Genomic DNA, 20,099 nt, shown 5'->3' on the forward strand with positions numbered 1-20,099 from the left:
GGTTGTCTGCCAGCGTGTTTTCCTTGCCTGGCAAGTACTGTGCTTGAAGTTCGATTTGTAATTCCAGGGCAATGTCCCAAAGTGACATGGCCAGCCTGCACAGGTGGTATGAATGGGTTCCTCCCTGTTTGTTTATGTACCACATTACTGTGGTGTTGTCTGTCCTTATCAATAGTTGACCTGGATGCAGAAGGTCTTTGAAAGCTATAATAGCATTTGTTACTGCTAGCATTTCCTTTTGATTGATGTGAAGGTGCTTATCTTTTTGGGACCATTTGCCTTGAACGCACCGATCTGCCATGTGCACCCCCCAGGCGTAGTCCGAGGCGTCTGTTGTGATGACTTGATTTGTTTGAGCTTGCTGAATGGGAGACCTGTGTTTGTTTGGCATGCTTGAGCCCACCACAGAAATTCCTTTTGTAGACATGGAATAAGTGGTATTATTGTTTCCAAACTGTGGCTGTGCTGAGACCATAGGTTTTTCAGGTACCATTGAAGTTTCCTCATATGCAGCTTTGCAAATGGGATTAGTAGGATGCAAGATGCCATGAATCCCAGAGCCTGCAGGATTTTCCTTGCAGTCAGCCTGGTGTAATTTGCTAGTGCTTTGAAGTATTGAGTTAGTTGCCCCTCCTTCTCTGGCATGAGGTAGGCCATCTGGGTGTTTGTGTCCAAGTTGGCACCCAGGAAAATTCTTTTCTGAGAGGGTATTAGCCTTGATTTCTTTTTGTTGACTGTGTATCCCAGAGAATTCAACAACCTTATTACAAAAGCCAGATGTTTCAGAAGAATGTGCTTGCTGTCCGCGTGGATCAGGCAGTTGTCCAAATATGGGTATATCTGTATCCCTTAAAGTCTGCAGTAGGCAATTACTGATGCCAGGCATTTCGTGAATACTCTGGGCGCAGTAGATAAACCAAAGGGCAATGCAGAGAATTGATAATGGGTTGAACCTGCAAGAAATCTGAGGTATCTTCTGCAATTTTGTCTGATTGGGACATGCAGGTATGCCTCCTTGAGGCCCAATGTTACCAGCCAAGACTCCTTGCCCAGCATGGGAAGAAGCTGCTGTAATGTGAGCATCTTGAATTTTGGTACGATTAAGAAAGTGTTTAGGATGGATAGGTCCAATATAGGTCTCCAATCTTTTCCCTTCCTTGGTACCAGGAATAGTCTGGAATAAAAACCTTGACCTTGTTATGCGTAGGTACCTCTTGAATAGCTTTCATGTCTATAAGATCTGTAATTTGCTTTTGTGCCTCTGCCCTTTGATTGTGTGGCAGGTTTGGCATGCCTCTCATTTTTGGAAGGGTGTGAAAATGGAATCTGTAGCCTCTGTTTATAATGTCCAGGATCCATTTGTCCTTTGTGACAATATGCCAATTTTTGAAAATAATGCCAGTTTTCCTCCTAAGGGTGCTGCCATTTGAATCTTGCTTGGCATGCAAAGGGAAAGTCATTGGGCTTGCTTTCTGAATGATTGCGAGTTATCCTCACCACCTCTTTGTGTAGGAGCTTGCCATTGTCTGCCTCTAAACGATCCTTCGGATTGTCCTCTGCCCCTCGGTGCCTGTATCTACCTCTCTGGGGTCTGTCCGTGGCTGGAAAGGACCAATTTTGGAAGGCCAATTTCTACTGAAGCGTGGGGATTGTACCTGTAGAAAATCTTTCACAGTTGCATTGATTTAGCCTTTTCCTCCATTTTCCTTAATACCTCCTCAGCATTAGCACCAAATAATACATCCTTTTGTAGAGGGGCATCTAGTAATTTAGCTTTGACATGATCAGGCAAGGTTTGTTCCTTGAGCCAGGCATGTCTACGTATGACTGATCCTGTAACAGCAGCTCTACATGAGGCCTCTAGAGCATCAAAACCACATTGTAAGGTATGCTTACCCACTTGTTCTGCACTATGCATCAAATCCTGCAACTCCTTCAAGTCTGGTTGTTCAGGTTGTGACATTTTACTTTTCAATTGTGATAACAAAAACTGTTGGTATTTTAGCATATGGAACTGACAGTTTAAGGCCCTCATGGTTAAGGTAGCCGAGGTATATACCTTTTTCCCCACCTTTCTAAGGATCTGGAATCTCTCTCGGAAGGTAATGGATTTTTAGCAGTGGAGGCCTTAATTCCCTTGGGGCCCTGTGAGATGGTTTCTGGGTCAGCAGCATGACTTTTGTATAGAAAGTGGTGTGAGTCAGGAACCCTGTAGTACCTGTCAGGCTTGACTGGGGCTGGAGGCAGAGAATCCGGGTTAAGGCAGGCCTCCGAGTAAACATCATCTAGGATGAACAAGACAGGGGGTATAGCCAGAGGCCTGTGCTGAGGTAGCAAGAGAAATTCCCTAAGCCTTTTCTTGGAATCTGAATAATCCTGGCCTTCCCAGTGGAAGTGTTCCCTTAAGGTATGCAAAGTTTCCCCAAATGAATAATCCTCTGGGGGGGATACAGAAGGAATGGACTCCTCTGCATCAGAGTCTTCAAAAGGGGAGTAAGAATGTTCCTGATCATCAGTGTGCTCTGAAATAATGGAGCCCTAATCTGAGGAGGGGGATTCTTCCTCCACTCTAAGCCTTTTGTCCGGTGGAGGTTGAGAAACCCTGATAAGAGAAATTAAATCCTCAGCCATTTTAAGCATCTGTTTTTTAGGCATGGGGCCTGGAGATGGGCCCTGTGTAGCTTGTCTCTTAGAATGCATGGCTGCTTTAGACTTAGTGAAGGCCTTAATGGAAAAGGAAGAGGAAGGTCTGAAGACACCTTGAGTGGAGGTAGACCTATCCACATTTTGAGGTTCAACTCCAGGAGTGGCTTCGGTATCTGTAGTCTGGGTGTGGGCCGAGGAGCCTGCGACCTCGGGCACAGGAGACACCGCCAATGAAGTGTCGTCGGTAGTCAGGGGCTGCGTAGGTGCCTCGCTGAGAACCGGACCACGTGTAGTCGGCTTTGGCGTGGTGTCGGTAGAGGCCGCGGACCTCATGTGTCGGTCCTTTTTGCGTTTTTTAGACAAAACTGTAGTCAGGAGTATCCAACGACATAACGTAGTTAAATGTTTTTCCAAAATAATGCGGGGCGAACTCTGCCCGATGCTTAATGGTGCGTTTGTTGAATGTAGCACAAAAGCGACAGACCGAGACGTCGTGGTCTGGGCCTAAACAAGGTATACAGAGGGAATGGAAATCCTTATGCGGTATTTGCTTCCCACATGAAATACAATTATTAACTTTGTCTGACATCGGTCTGAGGCAAGAAAAGTTTCCCCAACGGGGTACTTAGCTTTCAAGAAGACTTCGGTTTCCAAATTTTCGTAATTTCAGGAGCTGGCCGACCGGCACTTGCGAACTGCTTCTGTTTCGGGCACCGTGCGGCAAGAAAGACTGAAGAAAATGGCATCGGCAGGTTCTTTTATACCCCTGTCGCACTGACGTCAGGGAAGAAGTGAAGACAACCGACGCCGGACCTAGACTTTGGAATTCAGCCGACTGACGGCAGGAGAACCTATCTGTTATGACTGTCGCACTGACGTCAGGGAAGAAGTGACGAAAACCGACGCCGGACCTAGACTTTGGAATTCAGCCGACTGACGGCAGGAGAACCTATCTGTTATGACTGCAGCTTTATGCACGATGAACATTTGGAGTAGCCAAGCTGTGAGCTTCAGGCTGTTCAAGTTGGGATGAATCAGGTTATGTGGATGTGAGATCAACTCCGGGGTTGGATGGAGAATCCATGGTCGATCTAGTAGGTGAAGCCAAAGGAAGGGGAACCAAATCTGTCGAGGCCAATATGGTGCTATGAGGATCACCTTGCTCTTCAACCGAAGGGCTTTCTTCAGAAACTGGGGAATGAGGGGAAAGGGTGGAAATGTGTAAAGAAGACCCAAGGGCCAATCGTGGACTAGAGCATCCCTGGGTGACTGTCCCGGAGGGGGAATCATGGCGAAGTAGTTGCTGCATTTGTAGTTGGTCGGGGATGCAAACAGGTCACAGCAAGGACGACCCCAGTGGTGGAAGATCTCTGCAACTATCAAGGGATTCAGGGACCACTTGTGAAGTTGAAGAATGCACCTGCTGAGTCTGTCTGCTATCACGTTGGAACTCATGGGAATGTGCATTGCTAGAAGACAACGGTTGGTAGCCATCGCCCATTGCCATATCCTCATGGCCTCTCAACTAAGGGGGTAAGATTTGGTTCCACCTTGCTTGTTGATGTACCAGACCACCGCCATGTTGTCTGATTGAATCGCAATTGTCCCAGAAGGCAGCAAGGGATGGAATGCTTGCAACGCCAGAAGCACCCCCCTCAGCTCTAGAACATTTATATGCAGATGGGCCTCCAGTTCGGACCAAGTGTCTTGGACTGTCTGTCCCTGATATGGCCCCCCCACCCCATCAGGGAGGTGTCCGTGGTCACTGTGGCCTGGGGTTGCTGGGGGGAGAAGGGGCGAAACCATTGTGAGAGATTGTGTGTCATCCACCAATTTAAATCCTGTTTGCACCTGTAGGTTACCTGAATCATGGCTGAAAGAGGATGCTGAAAAGGATACAATTGGGTGAGCAGTAGCCATTGTAGAAGCCTCATGCGAAACCTGGTCAGGGGAACAATGGTGATGGAGGCTGCCATGGAACCCAGCAGCTGTAGAACCGAGTGAGCCATGGATTTTTCCCTTGAAAGGATTGGAATTAGCTGTTGCTTTATCCTTAGAATTCTGCGCTCTGGAATAGCAGCTCTGCAGTTTTTTTGTGTCCACGATAACCCCTATGAATTCTGTCGACTGAGATGGGGTGAGATTGAATTTTTGCCAGTTTACGGTTATGCCTAGCCTTTGAGCAGCGAGGAGAGAGTATGCCAGGACTTTTTCCAGTAGATGTCGGGGGGGGGGGGGGTGAGCCAGTCGTCTAGGTATGGAAAACACCTGGAATCCTTTAAGTCACAAGTGAGCTGTGACAACTGCCATGCACTTTGTGAACACTCTGGGGACTGTAGAGAGTCCGAAGGGCAGTACTCTGAACTGGTAGTGACTGGCTCCCGCACAGAAGCGCAGAAATCTTCTTAATGGCCTGTCCACCTTTATGTGGTAGTACGCATCTTGAAGATCTATAGAGCACATCCAATCATCTTTTTTCCAAAAGCAGGAGGATAGACTGTATTGTGACCATCCAGAATTTTTGTACTCTCAAAAACTTGTTCAATACACTGAGATCCAAAATTGGTCTCCAGTCCCCGGTTTTCTTTGGCACCAAAAATAGTAGAATCCGGATCCTATCTGGTCTGGAAGGACTATTTGGATGACTCTCTTTCTTAGCAGCTTTTCTATCTCTAGTGCTGCTTCTTCCCTTTGACTGGGTGGGGAACGTCGGGAAGATTTTTTGAAGGGACTGGACAAAGATCGTAGGGGATATGATAACCTCTGGTTATAATCCTTTGTACCCAAGAATCAGTGGTGATGGTTAGTCAGGCAGAAGGGTACAAGGAGAAACGTCCCCCAACCACCTCCAGAGGAAAGGATTTGGGCCGCTCTTCAGGAGTGCTGGTAGGATTAACCAGGGAAAGAATACCTGGAACCCTGGTTACGCGGACCCCTTCTGCTTCGAAAGGAGAGTCTTTCCTGTGAGTTTCCCCCTCTGCCTATGGGGAAGAACTCGGCCTGTGTGTCACAGAAAGGACCCTGAGATTTCTTGAACCATATCTTCCCACTCTTTTGGTTTCTGGAGAAAGCACATTGAAGGGAAGAATAACGGATACCTATGGCAGAAAGAGTCTTACTGTCCTGTTCACATCTGGCCAGTGTGCTTTTAACTTTGGGCCCAAACAACGAGGAGGCCTCAATGGGGGCATTAAGAAAAGAAGACTTAAAGGGTTCTGCGAAGTTGCACAAGCGCATCCAGGTGTGTCGTCTCAAGACCGCAGCTGAACCCGCTGCTCTAGCTATTCCATCTGATGCATGAGATATCAGTCGCATAGGGGAGTTTGATATAGATTCAATGGTGGCCAGCTGAGAGGCCACTTTGTCATGGACCTCATCAGATACGGCACCAGCCAAGGTTTCAGAGAGCTCAGAAACCAGATCCCTTTAAAGCCTGGTAAAATATGCCATATAATTCAGGGACCTGATAGCAAAGGTCGCTGAAGCAAAGGTGCGCTTCCCTATCCTGTCCAGGGCCCGGGCCATTTTGTTAGGTGGATGGACAGTCTGGCTTTCTTCTTCTGCCAGATCCTTTTTTGTTGTGGCCGCCACCACCAAAGCATCAACAGAAGACCTTTGGACCAATGGGGATCCGAAGCAGGAGAGGACAAGATCTTAGCTGGCCTCCGGGGAATAGCTTTGACGGTATCAAGAGCCTTCCAAGCATGCTGCACGATGAGCCAGACAAGTTCATCGGCAGGTGGAGTAACCCAGGGGTAGGGGGCCGGGCACGAAAAGCCTGCAGGAACACATATTCCTCAGTGGTCAGATTAGAGGACTGCCAGTCACCTCTCTGTTTCAGGATTTCAAGGATATCACCAAAGGATACCTCAGAGAGTGACCGAGGGGATCCTTCCCCCCTCATCGAAATCTGTCTCTTCGGTGAGGGACTCCTCTGTGGAGTCCATGTGCTTTCTCTTACACGAACTTTTCTGGTGGACCTCTTCAGCGGGAGAAGCTGGAGAAGACAGCAGAAAAGGGGATTCCTGAGGGAATATGTCCTGCGGCCCTTGCACCCGGTGTCCGCTAGGTGCAACTTGTGAAACCAGTGTACCAGAGGAGGGCGGAGGTATAGAGTGTCCGGTATCACCAGCAGTAGCGAAAGCCTTCTACATCAGTTGGAAGGCTGGTCCACTCGAAGAGAAGTGCATGTCTAGGACAGAAGTCAGCCCTCCCCTAAGTGGCTCAGCCTGCTGATCTGGAATCCCTGGATGGCTGTGGAGCAGCAAACTATACGTGTCACAACTGACATCCTGGGTCGTAGCAAAACTTTCCTGCCATAAAGGCAACTGCGGTTCCTTAGTGAGATCCATAAAGGGGACCGCAGAAGGGGAAGGCTGTGCTATATAGTACAGTTGTGTACACCTACCATAAATGTAGATGTTTGAGTGTCTTCACTGTTGCAGTCATGACTGTAGGGTTCTCCCCTGCTGGCAGGCAGCCCTCGGTCGGCCAGAATCCCAAAGTCTGGGTCCGGCGTCGGCTGTTCAGCCATGCTCCCTGACGTCAGAGCGCCAGGAGTACAAAGCTGACAGCCGACGCCATCTTCTCCAGTTTTTCTTGCCCCAGATGTCAGGAGTCCCAAAATGAAAAGGTCCCAAACCTTTGCAAATACACCTCAGAAGAATGGTGAAAAGTAAAAATAAGAGGGGACAGGAGGGAGTAAGTAAGCTACTACTGGTGCCAGGCATTTGGTGAAGACCCTGGGCGCAGTAGATAATCCAAAGGGCAGCGCAGAGAATTGAAAGTGCCTCGATCTGCCTATGAACCTGAGGTATTTTCTGCGATCCTGCCTGATGGGAATGTGTAAATATGCCTCCTTTAAATCCAAAGTTACCATCCATGCATTTCTGGACAGCATTGGAAGTAGCTGCTGTAGAGTAAGCATCTTGAATTTTGGAATCTCTAGAAAGGTGTTCAAGACCGACAGATCCAGAATGGGTCTCCATGAGTTTTGCTTCCTTGGGACTAGAAAGAGCCTTGAATAAAACCCTTTTCCCCTCTCTGAAAGAGGAACCAGTTCTATGGCATTCATAGCCAAAAGAGCTTCCACCTGGTTTAAGGCCTCCGTCCATTGATGTTTTGGAAGGTCTGGCCATCCGCTTGGCCTTGGCAAGGTATGAAAATGGAATTTGTAACCTCTTAAAACCACATCCAAAACCAATTTGTCTTGGGTTATTTCAGTCCAATTTTGATAAAAAAGAGAGAGTTTTCCTCCGAGAGGGGCTTCCAGGGAAAAAATCCCTGTAGCCCCACAGAGGGAGTCATTGAGTTTGTTTCTTTTGAGATTGTGACCTGTCCTCTCCTCCCCTAGGGGTGGAAGCAGTCCACTGTCTTGGTCTATAAGCAGCTTGTGATTGAGGCCTCCCTCTGGAACGTCTATATCTACCCCTCTGAGGCCTGTCTGAAGTGGGAAAGGACCAATTTTTCGAAGGCCAATTCCTGCTAAATCTAGGAGGCTGTACTTGTAAGAAATCTTTAACTGTTTGCATTGATTTCGCCTTATCCTCCATCGTTTTAATCACCTCTTCAGCTTTTGATCCAAATAAAACATTAGGCTGAACAGGAGCATCCAATAATTTTGCCTTTACCTGTTCACGTAAATTTTGTTCCTTTAGCCATGCATGCCTCCTAATGACTGTGCCAGAGGCCACACCCCTACAAGAAGCCTCCAAGGCATCAAATCCACAGTGTAAACCATGCTTCCCAACCTGTTCAGTGGCATGCAATAAATCATGTAATTCCTTATCCTCTGCACAGGCAGAAATGGAAGTAAGCTTTTGTTTTAAGACAGACAATAGAAATTGCTGGTATTTAAACATATGAAACTGACAGTTTAAAGCCCTAATGGACAAAGTAGCAGAAGTGTACACTTTTTTGCCCCATCTTTCTAAGGATCGAGAATCCTTTTCAGTAGGAGTAGGATTTTTGGCAGAAGCGGCCTTAGCTCCCTTAGGACCCTGGGAAATGGTTTCAGGGTCAGCAGAAGGGTTCTTGTATAAAAACTGATGGGAATCAGGAACCCTGTAATATCTATCAGGTCTCACAGGAGCAGGAGGGAAAGAGTCAGGGGTTAAGTTAGCCTCAGAAAAGGCATCATCCACAATATCCAAAACAGGAGGGATAGCCAGGGGTCTATGTTGGGGAAGAAGAAGAAATTCCCTCAGCCTTTTCTTGGATTCCGAATACTCCTATCCTTCCCAGTGGAAATGTTCCCTCATTTCATGCAAGGTTTCCCCAAAAGAGAAATCCTCAGGGGGAGAAGCTGAAGGAATGGATTCTTCAGCATCAGAATCCTCATAAGGAGGGAAAGAATATTCCTGATCAGAAGAAGAAACTGAGGAAACAGAAGCCTGATCAGAGGAATCATAAGAAATATCCTGCCTTGGCCTTTTGTCTTGAGGGGGATGAGAACCCCTAATCATAGTAATCAAATCCTCCGCCATCTTGAGTAACTGTTTTTGTGACTTGGGAGCCGGTTCAGAAGAAGCCTGTGTAGAAGTCTTTGATTTTGAAGAAGTCTTTGCCTTTGTCTTTGGCTTTGCCTTTATTAGTAGCTAAGTAGGCCTGAAAACCCCTTCGGAAGCCGGTACCTGCACAGCGGCTCCGGACCCATCCGAAGGAGCGTTGTCCGAAGGTCCTGCAACAGAAATATTTAAAGGCCTGGTTGGCTCCTCATGAGAGTCCGTTTCGGCCATCGGTTCTGAAATGGCCAACGACAGGGGCTGCAAAAGCGCCTCACTGACGACGGCCGAACCTGAAGCTGGCTCCGCTTGTGCGTTATCATCAGATTTGGACCTCGGAGGCCTGTCTTTATCCTTGCGACGTTTATGAACTCCAGTAGCCGGGACCGTATCCGACAACATTTTGTAGTTAAAGCGCCTACCGAAGTAATGAAAAGCAAAATCGTACCTTCGCTTAATTGTACGTTGATTGAATCTAGCACAAAACCGACAACTAGCTACGTCGTGGTCAGGGCCCAAGCAAGGAATACAGTAAGAATGAAAATCCTTATGAGGTATTTGCTTCCCACATGAAATACAATTATTAACCTTTTCTGACATCGGAGTGGAGCAAGAAAAAAGTTTCCCCAACGGGGTACTTAGCTTTGAGTGGAGAAGAAAGTCTTCGGAAGTATATCAGTAAAATTCGTCAGGAGTCCGCCGACCGGCAAATGCGAACTGCTATCACCGCACGGCAAGAAAGACTGGAGAAGATGGCGTCGGCTGTCAGCTTTGTACTCCTGGCGCTCTGACGTCAGGAAGCATGGCTGAACAGCCAACGCCGGACCCAGACTTTGGGATTCTGGCCGACCGAGGGCTGCCTGCCGGCAGGGGAGAACCCTACAGTCATGACTGCAACAGTGAAACACGATGAACATCCATGGACTTCAAAGGCAATGAAGGAGGAGAATAAGAAGGGGTCTTTGGAGATGGGTGATCACCTCCTAAGGAAAGATAGTTCCTGAGGGGTGGGATACCTCTGACCAAGAGTACCTGGTCCACAAAATGCAACATATGTTTGGAAAGGCTTCTAGTGGACCTCACGGAGACTGAGGGAGAAATAGGCCTGTCCACAGAAGAGGCAGAATCCGTGCCCATCTCATCTGCCCGCAACAAGGACAACAGTGCCAAGGCAGACTGGACTACTGTTGTCTGCACCAAAGAAGTTACTGGTGCCGAGGTCATGGTCTGCACCAATACAGGGATCGGTGCCGAAGTGATTGTCGGTGTCAAAGCTGGAACTGACAAAACTGGAGTCAACAATAAAGGCGTCGGTTCCGAGGAAGATCTTGGAGCTGATGCAGTCAAAGTCTGTGCCGACTGAACGGTCGGTGTCGATACAGTGGTAATTGTCTGAACCGAGGAGCCCCTCTGTGCCAATATACTGAAGGCTGCAGGAGAAGACGGAGCCGAAATCACTAATGGAGCCGAAGGCCTCGGTGCTGAAGGTCTAGGCACCGAAAGCACTGGGGCTGTCAGCTCCGTTGCCGAAACTTTAGCCTTTTTAGGTTTTGGTTGGCAGGATGAAGGCAAAGATTTAGCCTTACTAGGAACATCCAAGGTTTTCTTATGGGCTCTAGGAGGGGTTGAGGCCTGCGACCCAGAAATAGCCTCTGAAAAGGGTGATTTTAGAAGTCCCTTCAGTAACAGCTTGGTTTTCCTTTCCAACAAGGTTCTATTAGAAATGCTCTCACAAATAGTACAGGGTGGGTCAACAGACAAATGGGAAGCTCCCAAACAATAAACACACAGAGTGTGCATCAGAAGTAAGCAGTTTGTGTCCACAATCAGAACACCACTTAAACCCCGGACTACCTTTCTTATCTGCCATGACAGCAAATTAATAGAAAAGGTACCAGCAATGGTACAAGAGAAGGTATGAAAGAAAAAGGAAAAGGACTACCAACTATGGTAAAAAGAGAATACCTCGTGGTAAAAGTGGTAAAGAAAGAAGCAGAAAAACCCAAAGAAATTATGTACGCTAGATGGGATAGGGTAAGAGACAATAAAATATGAACTTTTCTGACAGAAAAGTAATCACTATCACACAAATGACTGTACTTAGCTCAAGAGAAGTAGCTTGACATGACCGAACGGCAACGCTGCAAACAAAATCTGAAGTAACAGGGAGAGGGGGATTGTGGGTAAGAGTTTAGCTCGAGAGTTTGAAGCTGACGCGAACTTGGAAAATGGCCGGCTCGGTTCCGAGGGCAGAACCGATACCCATGTATAAGGAATGAACGAGGATTAACAATATCAGATCAATATATACTGCCCACCTTAACCTAAGGTGTTTGACACAATATCTCACTCTGGCATTGTAGATAAACTTACAAAATTAGGCATAAACATAAAATGAAGCTATTTTTATCGCAAATTTAGCCTTGGCCACCTAATGTGCAGCCAGCTGGCTCAATGAGAGGACAGGGGCAGTTAGCACAGGGGAATTCAGCTCCACAAGGTATTGGTGCTGGGGTCTTTTCTTTTTGGCATCTAAATCACTGAAGTCAAGGTAAATGCCAAGGGCCTCTTGCTGATCAAGTTTACAGATGATTGCAAACTAGGTGCAGTCAATGAATACCCTAAAGACATAGATACCCTTGAAGAAAGTAAAAAAGCAGAAAAATACAAAATAGTACCATTTGGAAACACAGCCACCCCCGGAAATTGCCACACTGATAAGACACCCTTAAAAGTAGACCCAGTGGTCAGGAGTCAGTGAATGTATCTTGACAGTGACCTGACCTTTGACTGCCACATGCCCACTGTGGGGAGAAATTAATTCTGTTTTGCATAACTTGTATGTAATGGCATGGCATCCATGTCCAAGGAAGTCACTGCTGTGCTGTACTCTGTTTTCATCATATCAATCATTGAGCGCAATGCACCCCTTGGCATAAATTTGACCAGGCACTTGCAATAGCTTGAGAGACCACAGATGTTCCTCACAAAAAGAATGCAGGGAGTAAACAACAAGCCTTCTGTGGACCGTCTCAAAGCCGCATCCCTGTATTCGGTCTCCTATAGACTGCTGTGTATTGATCTAAGCCTAGCTTACAAGGCATCTGCTGATGCCACATAGATGGATCTGCTGCACATCCAGAAAACATTTAGCAGCAGAAATACCCAATCCAAGGACCTAAACCTTGTCTGTGACATAAACAGGACACACTGGCGGGACAAGGTAAGTGTTTCAAAGATTTCCCTTTCTCTGGTGGAATATGTTAAGCAAAGCTCATCTCTAACCCTATTCAAATGTAACTTGGACAAATGGATGCGATTTCTCAAATTTACCTCTGGTTTTGCACCTATGTCTCTAACGTACAGGGGCAACCTGTGAATGCTTAATGTGCGCAAGCCTATATCATAACTGTAAAATTTCTTGAAGTATTAACATGTCAGTGATATTTTGAAAAATTTGGGGTAAGCTTGGCTAGGCTTAAAATGGCTCTTATGCCAGTATACTATTAACCACATATGAATCTATGAGTGATGAAAGTAAGCACTCACACAGAGATAAAGTAATGAAAACAACTACTAAATAAGACAATAAAAGTCTGTTCAAAGTTATGAAAAGTTACTCAAACCAAATCCAGTAAGCCATTTACTTACCTTGATATCTTTCATTTTGCTCCTTTCAAAGTTGTCAATTGTTTCCTCTAACTGTTGACTTGTTCGTGTAGCATCCATTGTAGCTCTCTGCAGTTCAGACTCAGCCTAACATGTAAACAGTTATTTCAAAGGCTCATAATACATAATTAAAAAATCCCTCTGAGTTTTTAAAAGTACAACCAAGTCTGCATTCTAAAACTACCAGCAGGCTGCATAAAATATAAGAAAAATGCACTTAAAATTGTTAAGCACAACAGTTAATTGCTTTTATTGACATCCTTAAAACCAGTCTGTAAATTAAAAGTTTTAGCACCCACACCTTTTAACAAAGTAACAGATATTAACATAAAAAATGAGAAGGGTTTGCACTCAAAAGGTTTTACCAAAACCTTTAATTCAAAGATGAATAATAAAACAAAGAATTCAATACCATGGTAAAATCACAAATAAATATGTAAAAAGCCCATAAAGCCAAATCTATATTTTTGGTTAAATAAATTAATTTGGTAGCTTTCTGTGAAACAGATGGAGACAGTACAGTTGTGTAATTAAACTTACCATAACAGTAGATGCTCGAATGATCAGTGCTGCAGTAGCCTTAGCTAAATAGGTTATATCATAGGTTCATAGGTAGGTACTAGGCTATCAGCCCAAGGGCCTATGTAAGCCTAGCCAGCAAGGTCCCATAGCTTACGCCACCCAAGAAAGTTATTTTCCTGTGCCACTGTCAAGCAGAGACATAGAAGTGATCCCCGGGGTGTATTTCCTATTTCCCATCCACTCATCAAGATTTTTCTTGCAGAGTGCTAATGAAGAACTTCGCTTGACATAGATGGGTAGCTTGTTCCAGAGTATAGGAAGTCTCTGGGACAGGAATCTATCCCTCCAGTGTGTCCTGTTTATTGTAGTGACAAGGTTTAGGTCCCTAGAGCGTGTAGCTTGGAGAGATTGGGATTTCTTTAGGTGTAGCATGTCCAACAGCTCTGGGTTTGACATAGCTTTATATGTTAGGCAGAGATCACCTCGGAGTAGGCGATAAGCTACAGAGTAAAGCTGGGTTTTTTTGAGGTGGTCAGTGATCATGCCAGAGATATAACTGACAACCAAATGCCAATACTTTCGAGCACCTTCCATAAACCCAAACCGTCAGCTTGAGCTGATTAAAAAAACAGATTTCCACGCCATGCCCTTCAAAGCTTTTATAACAACATACAGAAGGAGATTGAGCCCTGAAAGGAAAATGCTGGGAACAAAAAAAAAAAAAAAAAGTTATGTACTTACCATAACGTTCCATGTTTGTAGTCCATCTCACCCTTCACTCTTCCATATGGGATCAGAGCCGATCCTCGGCTCTGACTCAGCCTATTTACAAGCTGGAAATCTTCTTGTTGGCTCATGGTTAGGTAGGTATCCCATGGTGCACCCAAATCTTGTTTGCTGCTAACTAGGAGTGATAATAACAAAAATATCAACAAAGCCAATACTAAAAGGTCTCCATAAAAAAAGAACAACAATATTTTTCTGTCTCTAGGTACTTCCAGGCTGGGGGTAGGAGGGTGGGTTCATAAGAATGAAGGGTGAGATGGACTACAAACACGGAACATTACGGTAAGTACATAACTTTATGTTCTGTAATCCTATCTCACCTTCATTCTTACATATGGGACAGTGTCCCTAGTGCCTTATTCTTGGGTGGCTCAAGGAAAAATACTCATGAGTACCGTGGAACCAAATGATGCTCTACCCCTGGAGATTAAATCCTATTTGTAATGAGTGATAAAAGTGTGAGGGGTAGCCCACGTAGCTGCTGCACAAATATTATCAAGTGGGTCTCTGGCTTGAAAGGCTGCAGAGGTAGACTAAGATCTGGTAGGATGAGCCTTGATTTTAAAGGGTAAAGGTCTACCCTCAGAACTGTAAACATAAGCTATACAGCTAGAAATCCAATTAGAGAGAGTTACTTTGGAAACTGATAAGCCTGACCTGGATTTGGAGAAGGAAATGAATAATTGATCTGATTTCCTGATGTCTTTAGTCCGGTGCAAATAAAAACGTAATTGTCTATGGACATCTAGCTGGTGGAATAAGAAGTTATGTACCTACCATAATGTTCCATGTTAGTTGTCTTCTTCTCGCCTTCTTTCTTGCTGGATGGGTTCGGAGCTGATCCTCGGCTCCGACTCGGCCAATACTAAAGCTCGAGAGCTACTTCCACTGGCTCGAGGCTCCCCATATCCCACAATGCTAGGCGGTAACTCCTCAGATCTTTTTTGAAAGCTAGGCCAAGCAAGAAAAGGTCTCCATAATATGGAGAAGGGTAATCCACCTCTATAGGGCTGAATGTAAGGTGACTTAAACCTAACAGAGGTATATAGAGGTGGTAAAACAGTGGGAGAAAGATCAAAGTGGTCACAATTTATCTCTTCTAGGTCTGTCCAGGCTATGGGGAAGGAGGGTGGGACGCAAGAAAGAAGGCGAGAAGAAGACAACTAACATGGAACGTTATGGTAGGTACATAACTTCTTAATGTTAAGTTGTCTATCTCGCCTTCATTCTTGCTGGATGGGACCGCGTCCCTAGCACCTTGTCCCGGGCGGCCTATCGGAACAGACTCTTGAGGACAGTGGAACCAAAGTTGGCACGGTCTCTGGAGGCTATGCCCAACTTGTAATGAGAAATGAAGGTATGAGGTGAGGCCCAAGTTGCTGCTGAACAAATAGAGTCAATAGGAAGCCTATCCTGAAAGGCTATGGAAGTGGCTAATGCCCTTGTAGAGTGAGCTCTAGGCTTAGAGGACAATTGTTGGTGTCTGATCTCATAAATATAGGTAATCGTAGAAGTAAGCCATCTCGAAAGTGACACTTTAGAGACTGGAAGACCCATCTTGCCTTCCGCATAGGACACAAACAGTTGGTCTGTTTTTCTGAACTGTTTAGTCCTGTCTAAATAATACCTTAGTTGGCGATGAACATCTAAAGAGTGCAATTTTTGTTCTGACCTGTTGCTATAATTGGGGAAAAAAACTGGAAGATCAATATTTTGATTAAGGTTTGTTTGAGAGGCCACTTTAGGCAAAAAAGATGGATTGGTACGCAAGGAAACTCTATCTTTGTGAAAAATCAGATACGGAGGACAACAGCATAGAGCATGAAGTTCCGAAACCCTTCTAGCCGAAGTGATGGCTATTAGAAAAAGTGTTTTCCAAGACAGCAACTTCATAGAACATGAAGCTGCAGGTTCAAAGGGGGATAGAATCAAAGATGCTAAAACCAAGTTCAGATCCCATGGAGGAGGTGGATCCTTGACAGGGGGCTTAAGAAGAAAAACTCCCTTGAGAAAGGCTTTACAGAGTTTGTGGGACATGACAGAAGACTCTGACACTCCCACATGAAAATTAGATATAGCCGCCAGTTGAACTCTGATAGTAGAAGGAGAGGAACCTGCTTGGAAAAGTTCAGCTAGGAAATCAAGAATGAACTGAATAGGAGCAGTAAAGGGGTCTATTTTCTTGGACACTGCCCATAAAGAGAAACGTTTCCATTTGCTGCTATAAATCTTCCTGGTAGAAGACTTATGAGAAGCTATCAGAATATCTCTAACTGAGTGAGATATTAAGGGAAGTCTGGCTAAGGTTGGAATTGGAGGAACCACGCTGTGAGGTTCAAGGAGGGAAGGGATTGGTGCAATTGACCCGATTGATGGATCAAGAGATCTGGAACTGGGTCCAGATGCCATGGTTGCGCCAAGAGGTAACGATGAAGAAAGGGAAACCAAACTTGTCGAGGCCAATAAGGGGCAATGAGGATCATTAATGCCTTCAGGGCGATGGCTTTCCAAATCAGCTGAGGTATCAGTGGGAAGGGGGGAAAGCCATATAGCAGCCCCGGAGGCCAATCGTGAGCTAGAGCGTCTCTGACGGGATGACCTGGTAGGGGCAAGAGGGTGAAGAACTCGGTACACTTGCTGTTTTGGGGAGTGGCAAAAAGATCGCAGCAAGGATGGCCGAAAGTCCGAAAAACTTCTTCCAATACTGATTTCTTCAGAGACCACTCGTGAGGCATGAGGATTGCTCTGCTCAATCTGTCTGCTATCACATTTGACTTGCCGGGAATGTGCGTTGCTATCAGGAAGCGCTGAGAAGAGATTGCCCATTGCCACAGTCTGAGTGCTTCTCGACATAAGGGGTAAGATTTGGTTCCGCCTTATTTGTTGATGTACCACACTACGGACATATTGTCCGTCTGAATTGCTATAGTTCCCTTGGGAAGAGAGTCTTGAAGGGCTTGCAACGCTAGAAGCACTGCTCTCATCTCTAGAACATTTATGTGCAAGTGGCACTCGATCGGCTGCCACGTGCCCTGGACTGTCCTGCCCTGGTAATGCCCCCCCACCCTATCAGGGAGGCGTCCGTTGTCAGAGTTGCAGCCAGGGGTGGGAGGGGTGAAGGGTCTGCCTAGAAGAAGTCGTGGGGAGGTAACCCACCATAGAAGATGATTCCTGCATGATTGAGTTATGCTAATAGTGTGGGACATTGGTAGAAGTTGAAAGGACCACTGAGTGAAAAGCATCCACTGTAGAATCCTCATGTAATAGCGGGCAAAGGGGAGGAGAGGAATAGCTGCCGCCATAATCCCTAGGACTTTCAAAAAGTACAGTTTTGTACCTACCATAAATGTAGATGTTCGAGGATCCACATTGCTGCAGTCCTAACTATTGGGGTAGTCCGCTGTCCAGTCGGCCCGAATACCAAAGTATATGGCTGACGTCGGTCAGGGCGCATTAGACTGACGTCAGTACGTCAGGGTACTAATGCGCATGACCGACGTCATATCCTCAGTCTTTTCTTGCCCCAGATGTCAGAAGACCCTGAAAAGATAAGGCCAAAACCCAAAAACTCCAAACATACCTGCACCAAAAATATGTACAATATATACAAAATTAGCAGAAGACAACCTCACCTACACAACCACCCCTAAACACAGAGGGAAGGAGGGAGGGTAAATTGGACTGCAGCAATGTGGATCCTCGAACATCTACATTTATGGTAGGTACAAAACTGTACTATGTTCTTCATTCCACATTGCTGCAGTCCTAACTATTGGGTAGAATCCCAAAGCAGAGGTAAGGGAGGCTGGCAAATCATAAGGAAGCAGGAACTGACAACATGCCTTGCAAAATAGCTGTGGCAAAACCAGCCCTAGACTTAGAGTAGAGAGGAAGGTGATAATGCTTAGAGAAAGTATGCACTGAACTCCAAGTAGCTGCCTCCAAAATATCCTTAGTTGCCACCCCCCTTAGAAATGCTGTTGAAGTGGCAGTAGCCCTAGTGGAATGAGGCCTAATCCCAGCTGGAATCTCCTTGCCATGATGGGAATAACAAAATGCAATGCAACACCCAATCCACCTAGAAATAGTTTGTTTTGACACAGGCTTGCCCTGTGAACTCAAAGCAAAGGAAACCAACAACTGCTGAGACTGCCTAAAATCCTTAGTCCTGCTCAAATAATAACGCAATTGCCTGTGTACATCTAAAGTGTGCAAAATCTTTTCCCCTTTATTTTGGGGTTCTGCATAAAAAGTAGGCAAATGAATAGTTTGGTTTAAAGCCACACTAGAAACCACCTTAGGCATAAAGGAAGGATTAGTACGTAAGATACCCTATCCTTATGAAAAATCAAAAAGGCTCCACTGCCATAAGGGCCTGCAACTCAGAAACCCTTCTTGCAGAAGTAATGGCCAACAAAAAGCAGTCTTCCATGACAAGTATTTCAATTCAGCAGTAGCCGAGGCTCAAAAGGTTGTAGAGTAAGTTTCTCCAACACAAAATTGAGATCCCAAGCAGGAGTAGGAGCTCTACGTGGGGTCTTATATTCTTTGCCCCTCTAAGAAATTGCTTGAACAAAGGATGCGAAAACAATGGTGGGTCACAATCATAGTGAGCTGAAATTGCTGCAGCATGAATCTTAATGGAAGAGAAAGACAAACCTTTGTCCAATAACTCAGTAAGATATTGAAGAGCCACACTCAAATTAGGCTCAGAAATCTCCAAATTGTTTGCTGCACTCCAAAATAAAAATCTCTTCCATTTTTCTGCGTACACTTTCCTTGTACTAGGTCTTCTGGCTTCCATAATCACATTTAAAACTTGTTGAGGAAGTCGAGACCTGCTGTCTTTCAAAACAGAATATGCCAGGCTGTCAGATGAAGAGAGTGAAGCTTGACATTGAGCAGATGACCGTCCCTCTGAGACAACAGGTGTGGAATCAAAGGTAAAGGCCATGGAGGCTTCCTTACCAGACTCCTCAGTAATGGATACCAGTGCTGCGAGGCCAATCTGGAGCTATTAAAATCATCCTTGGCTTGTCTTGTCTGACCTTTAGAAGCACCTTTGGAAGAAGAGGCAGAGGTGGAAAGCATACACATGAAGATTTTTCCAACTGAAAGAAAGAGCATCCACTTTCCAAGCTGTGTGATGAAACCTCTTTGTGCAAAACTTTGGCAGCTGGTGGTTTATTGGAGAAGCGAACAGATCTATGTCTGGAGTTCCCCAGGACACTGTCAACTTTTGAAATACATGAAGATCCAGTTTCCACCCGTAGGGAACGAGGATTTGTCTTCGTAAGACATCAGCTAAGGACGTCTGAGCTCGCGGCAGAAACCATGCCGGAAGAGTTAGTTGCAAGCTGAGCGCAGTCTCCCATAAAATCATTGCTTGCGTGCACAATGGGTAAGAATGTGTTCCGCCTTGTTTGTTGATGTACCACATGACAGTTGTGTTGTCTGTTAGAATCAACACCTGCCCTGGAAGAAGTAATTCCTTGAAAGCCATTAATGCAAACTGGACTGCTAACATCTCTTTCATGTTGATATGTAGATGCTGTAGTCTGGCAGGCCACTTGTCTTGTATCCACTTTCCATTTAGATGAGCTCCCCAAGCAATGTCTGAGGCATCTGTCGTTAGAATCTGACTCGCCTCTGGCCGGGTCACAGAGAGTCCCTTGTTTAGGTGACATTCCTGAGCCCACCACAAAAATTCCTTTTGAATGCAAGGTATTATTTGAATGACAGTGTCCAAATCCTGGCAGTGCTGTGTCCATACATTTTGAGATACCATTGCAGCTTCCTCATATGCAGTTTGGCATTGGGAAGCACCAGAATACAAGATGCCATGAACCCTAAGGCTTGAAGGACTGTCCTTGCAGTCAGCCCGGACTGAAGAGATAGGTGATGGAAGTAATTGGAAAGATTCTTTTGTTTGTCCGGGGTTAAAAAGGCCATCTGGGCTGCTGTATTCAGTCT

General features: G+C 45.6%; 1 protein-coding gene across 7 annotated transcripts in view; it reads right to left on the bottom strand.

Annotated features, from left to right (window-relative positions):
• CIBAR1 (CBY1 interacting BAR domain containing 1) overlaps positions 1–20,099 on the bottom strand; it is a 1,541,282-nt gene that overhangs the window by 602,858 nt on the left and 918,325 nt on the right. For 6 of the 7 annotated variants that reach the window (XM_044067346.1, XM_044067347.1, XM_044067349.1 and 3 more), the window contains one exon: positions 12,801–12,905. The exons of the other annotated variant lie outside the window; for it this stretch is intronic. In XM_044067346.1, coding sequence (XP_043923281.1) covers positions 12,801–12,905 — 105 coding nt within the window. The remainder of the gene's footprint in view (positions 1–12,800; positions 12,906–20,099) is intronic. 7 annotated transcript variants of the gene reach the window in all.

Source organism: Protopterus annectens, chromosome 3.part1 (assembly GCF_019279795.1).
Source record: "Protopterus annectens isolate FY-2018-M chromosome 3.part1, PAN1.0, whole genome shotgun sequence".
Lineage (NCBI taxonomy): Eukaryota > Metazoa > Chordata > Ceratodontiformes > Protopteridae > Protopterus > Protopterus annectens.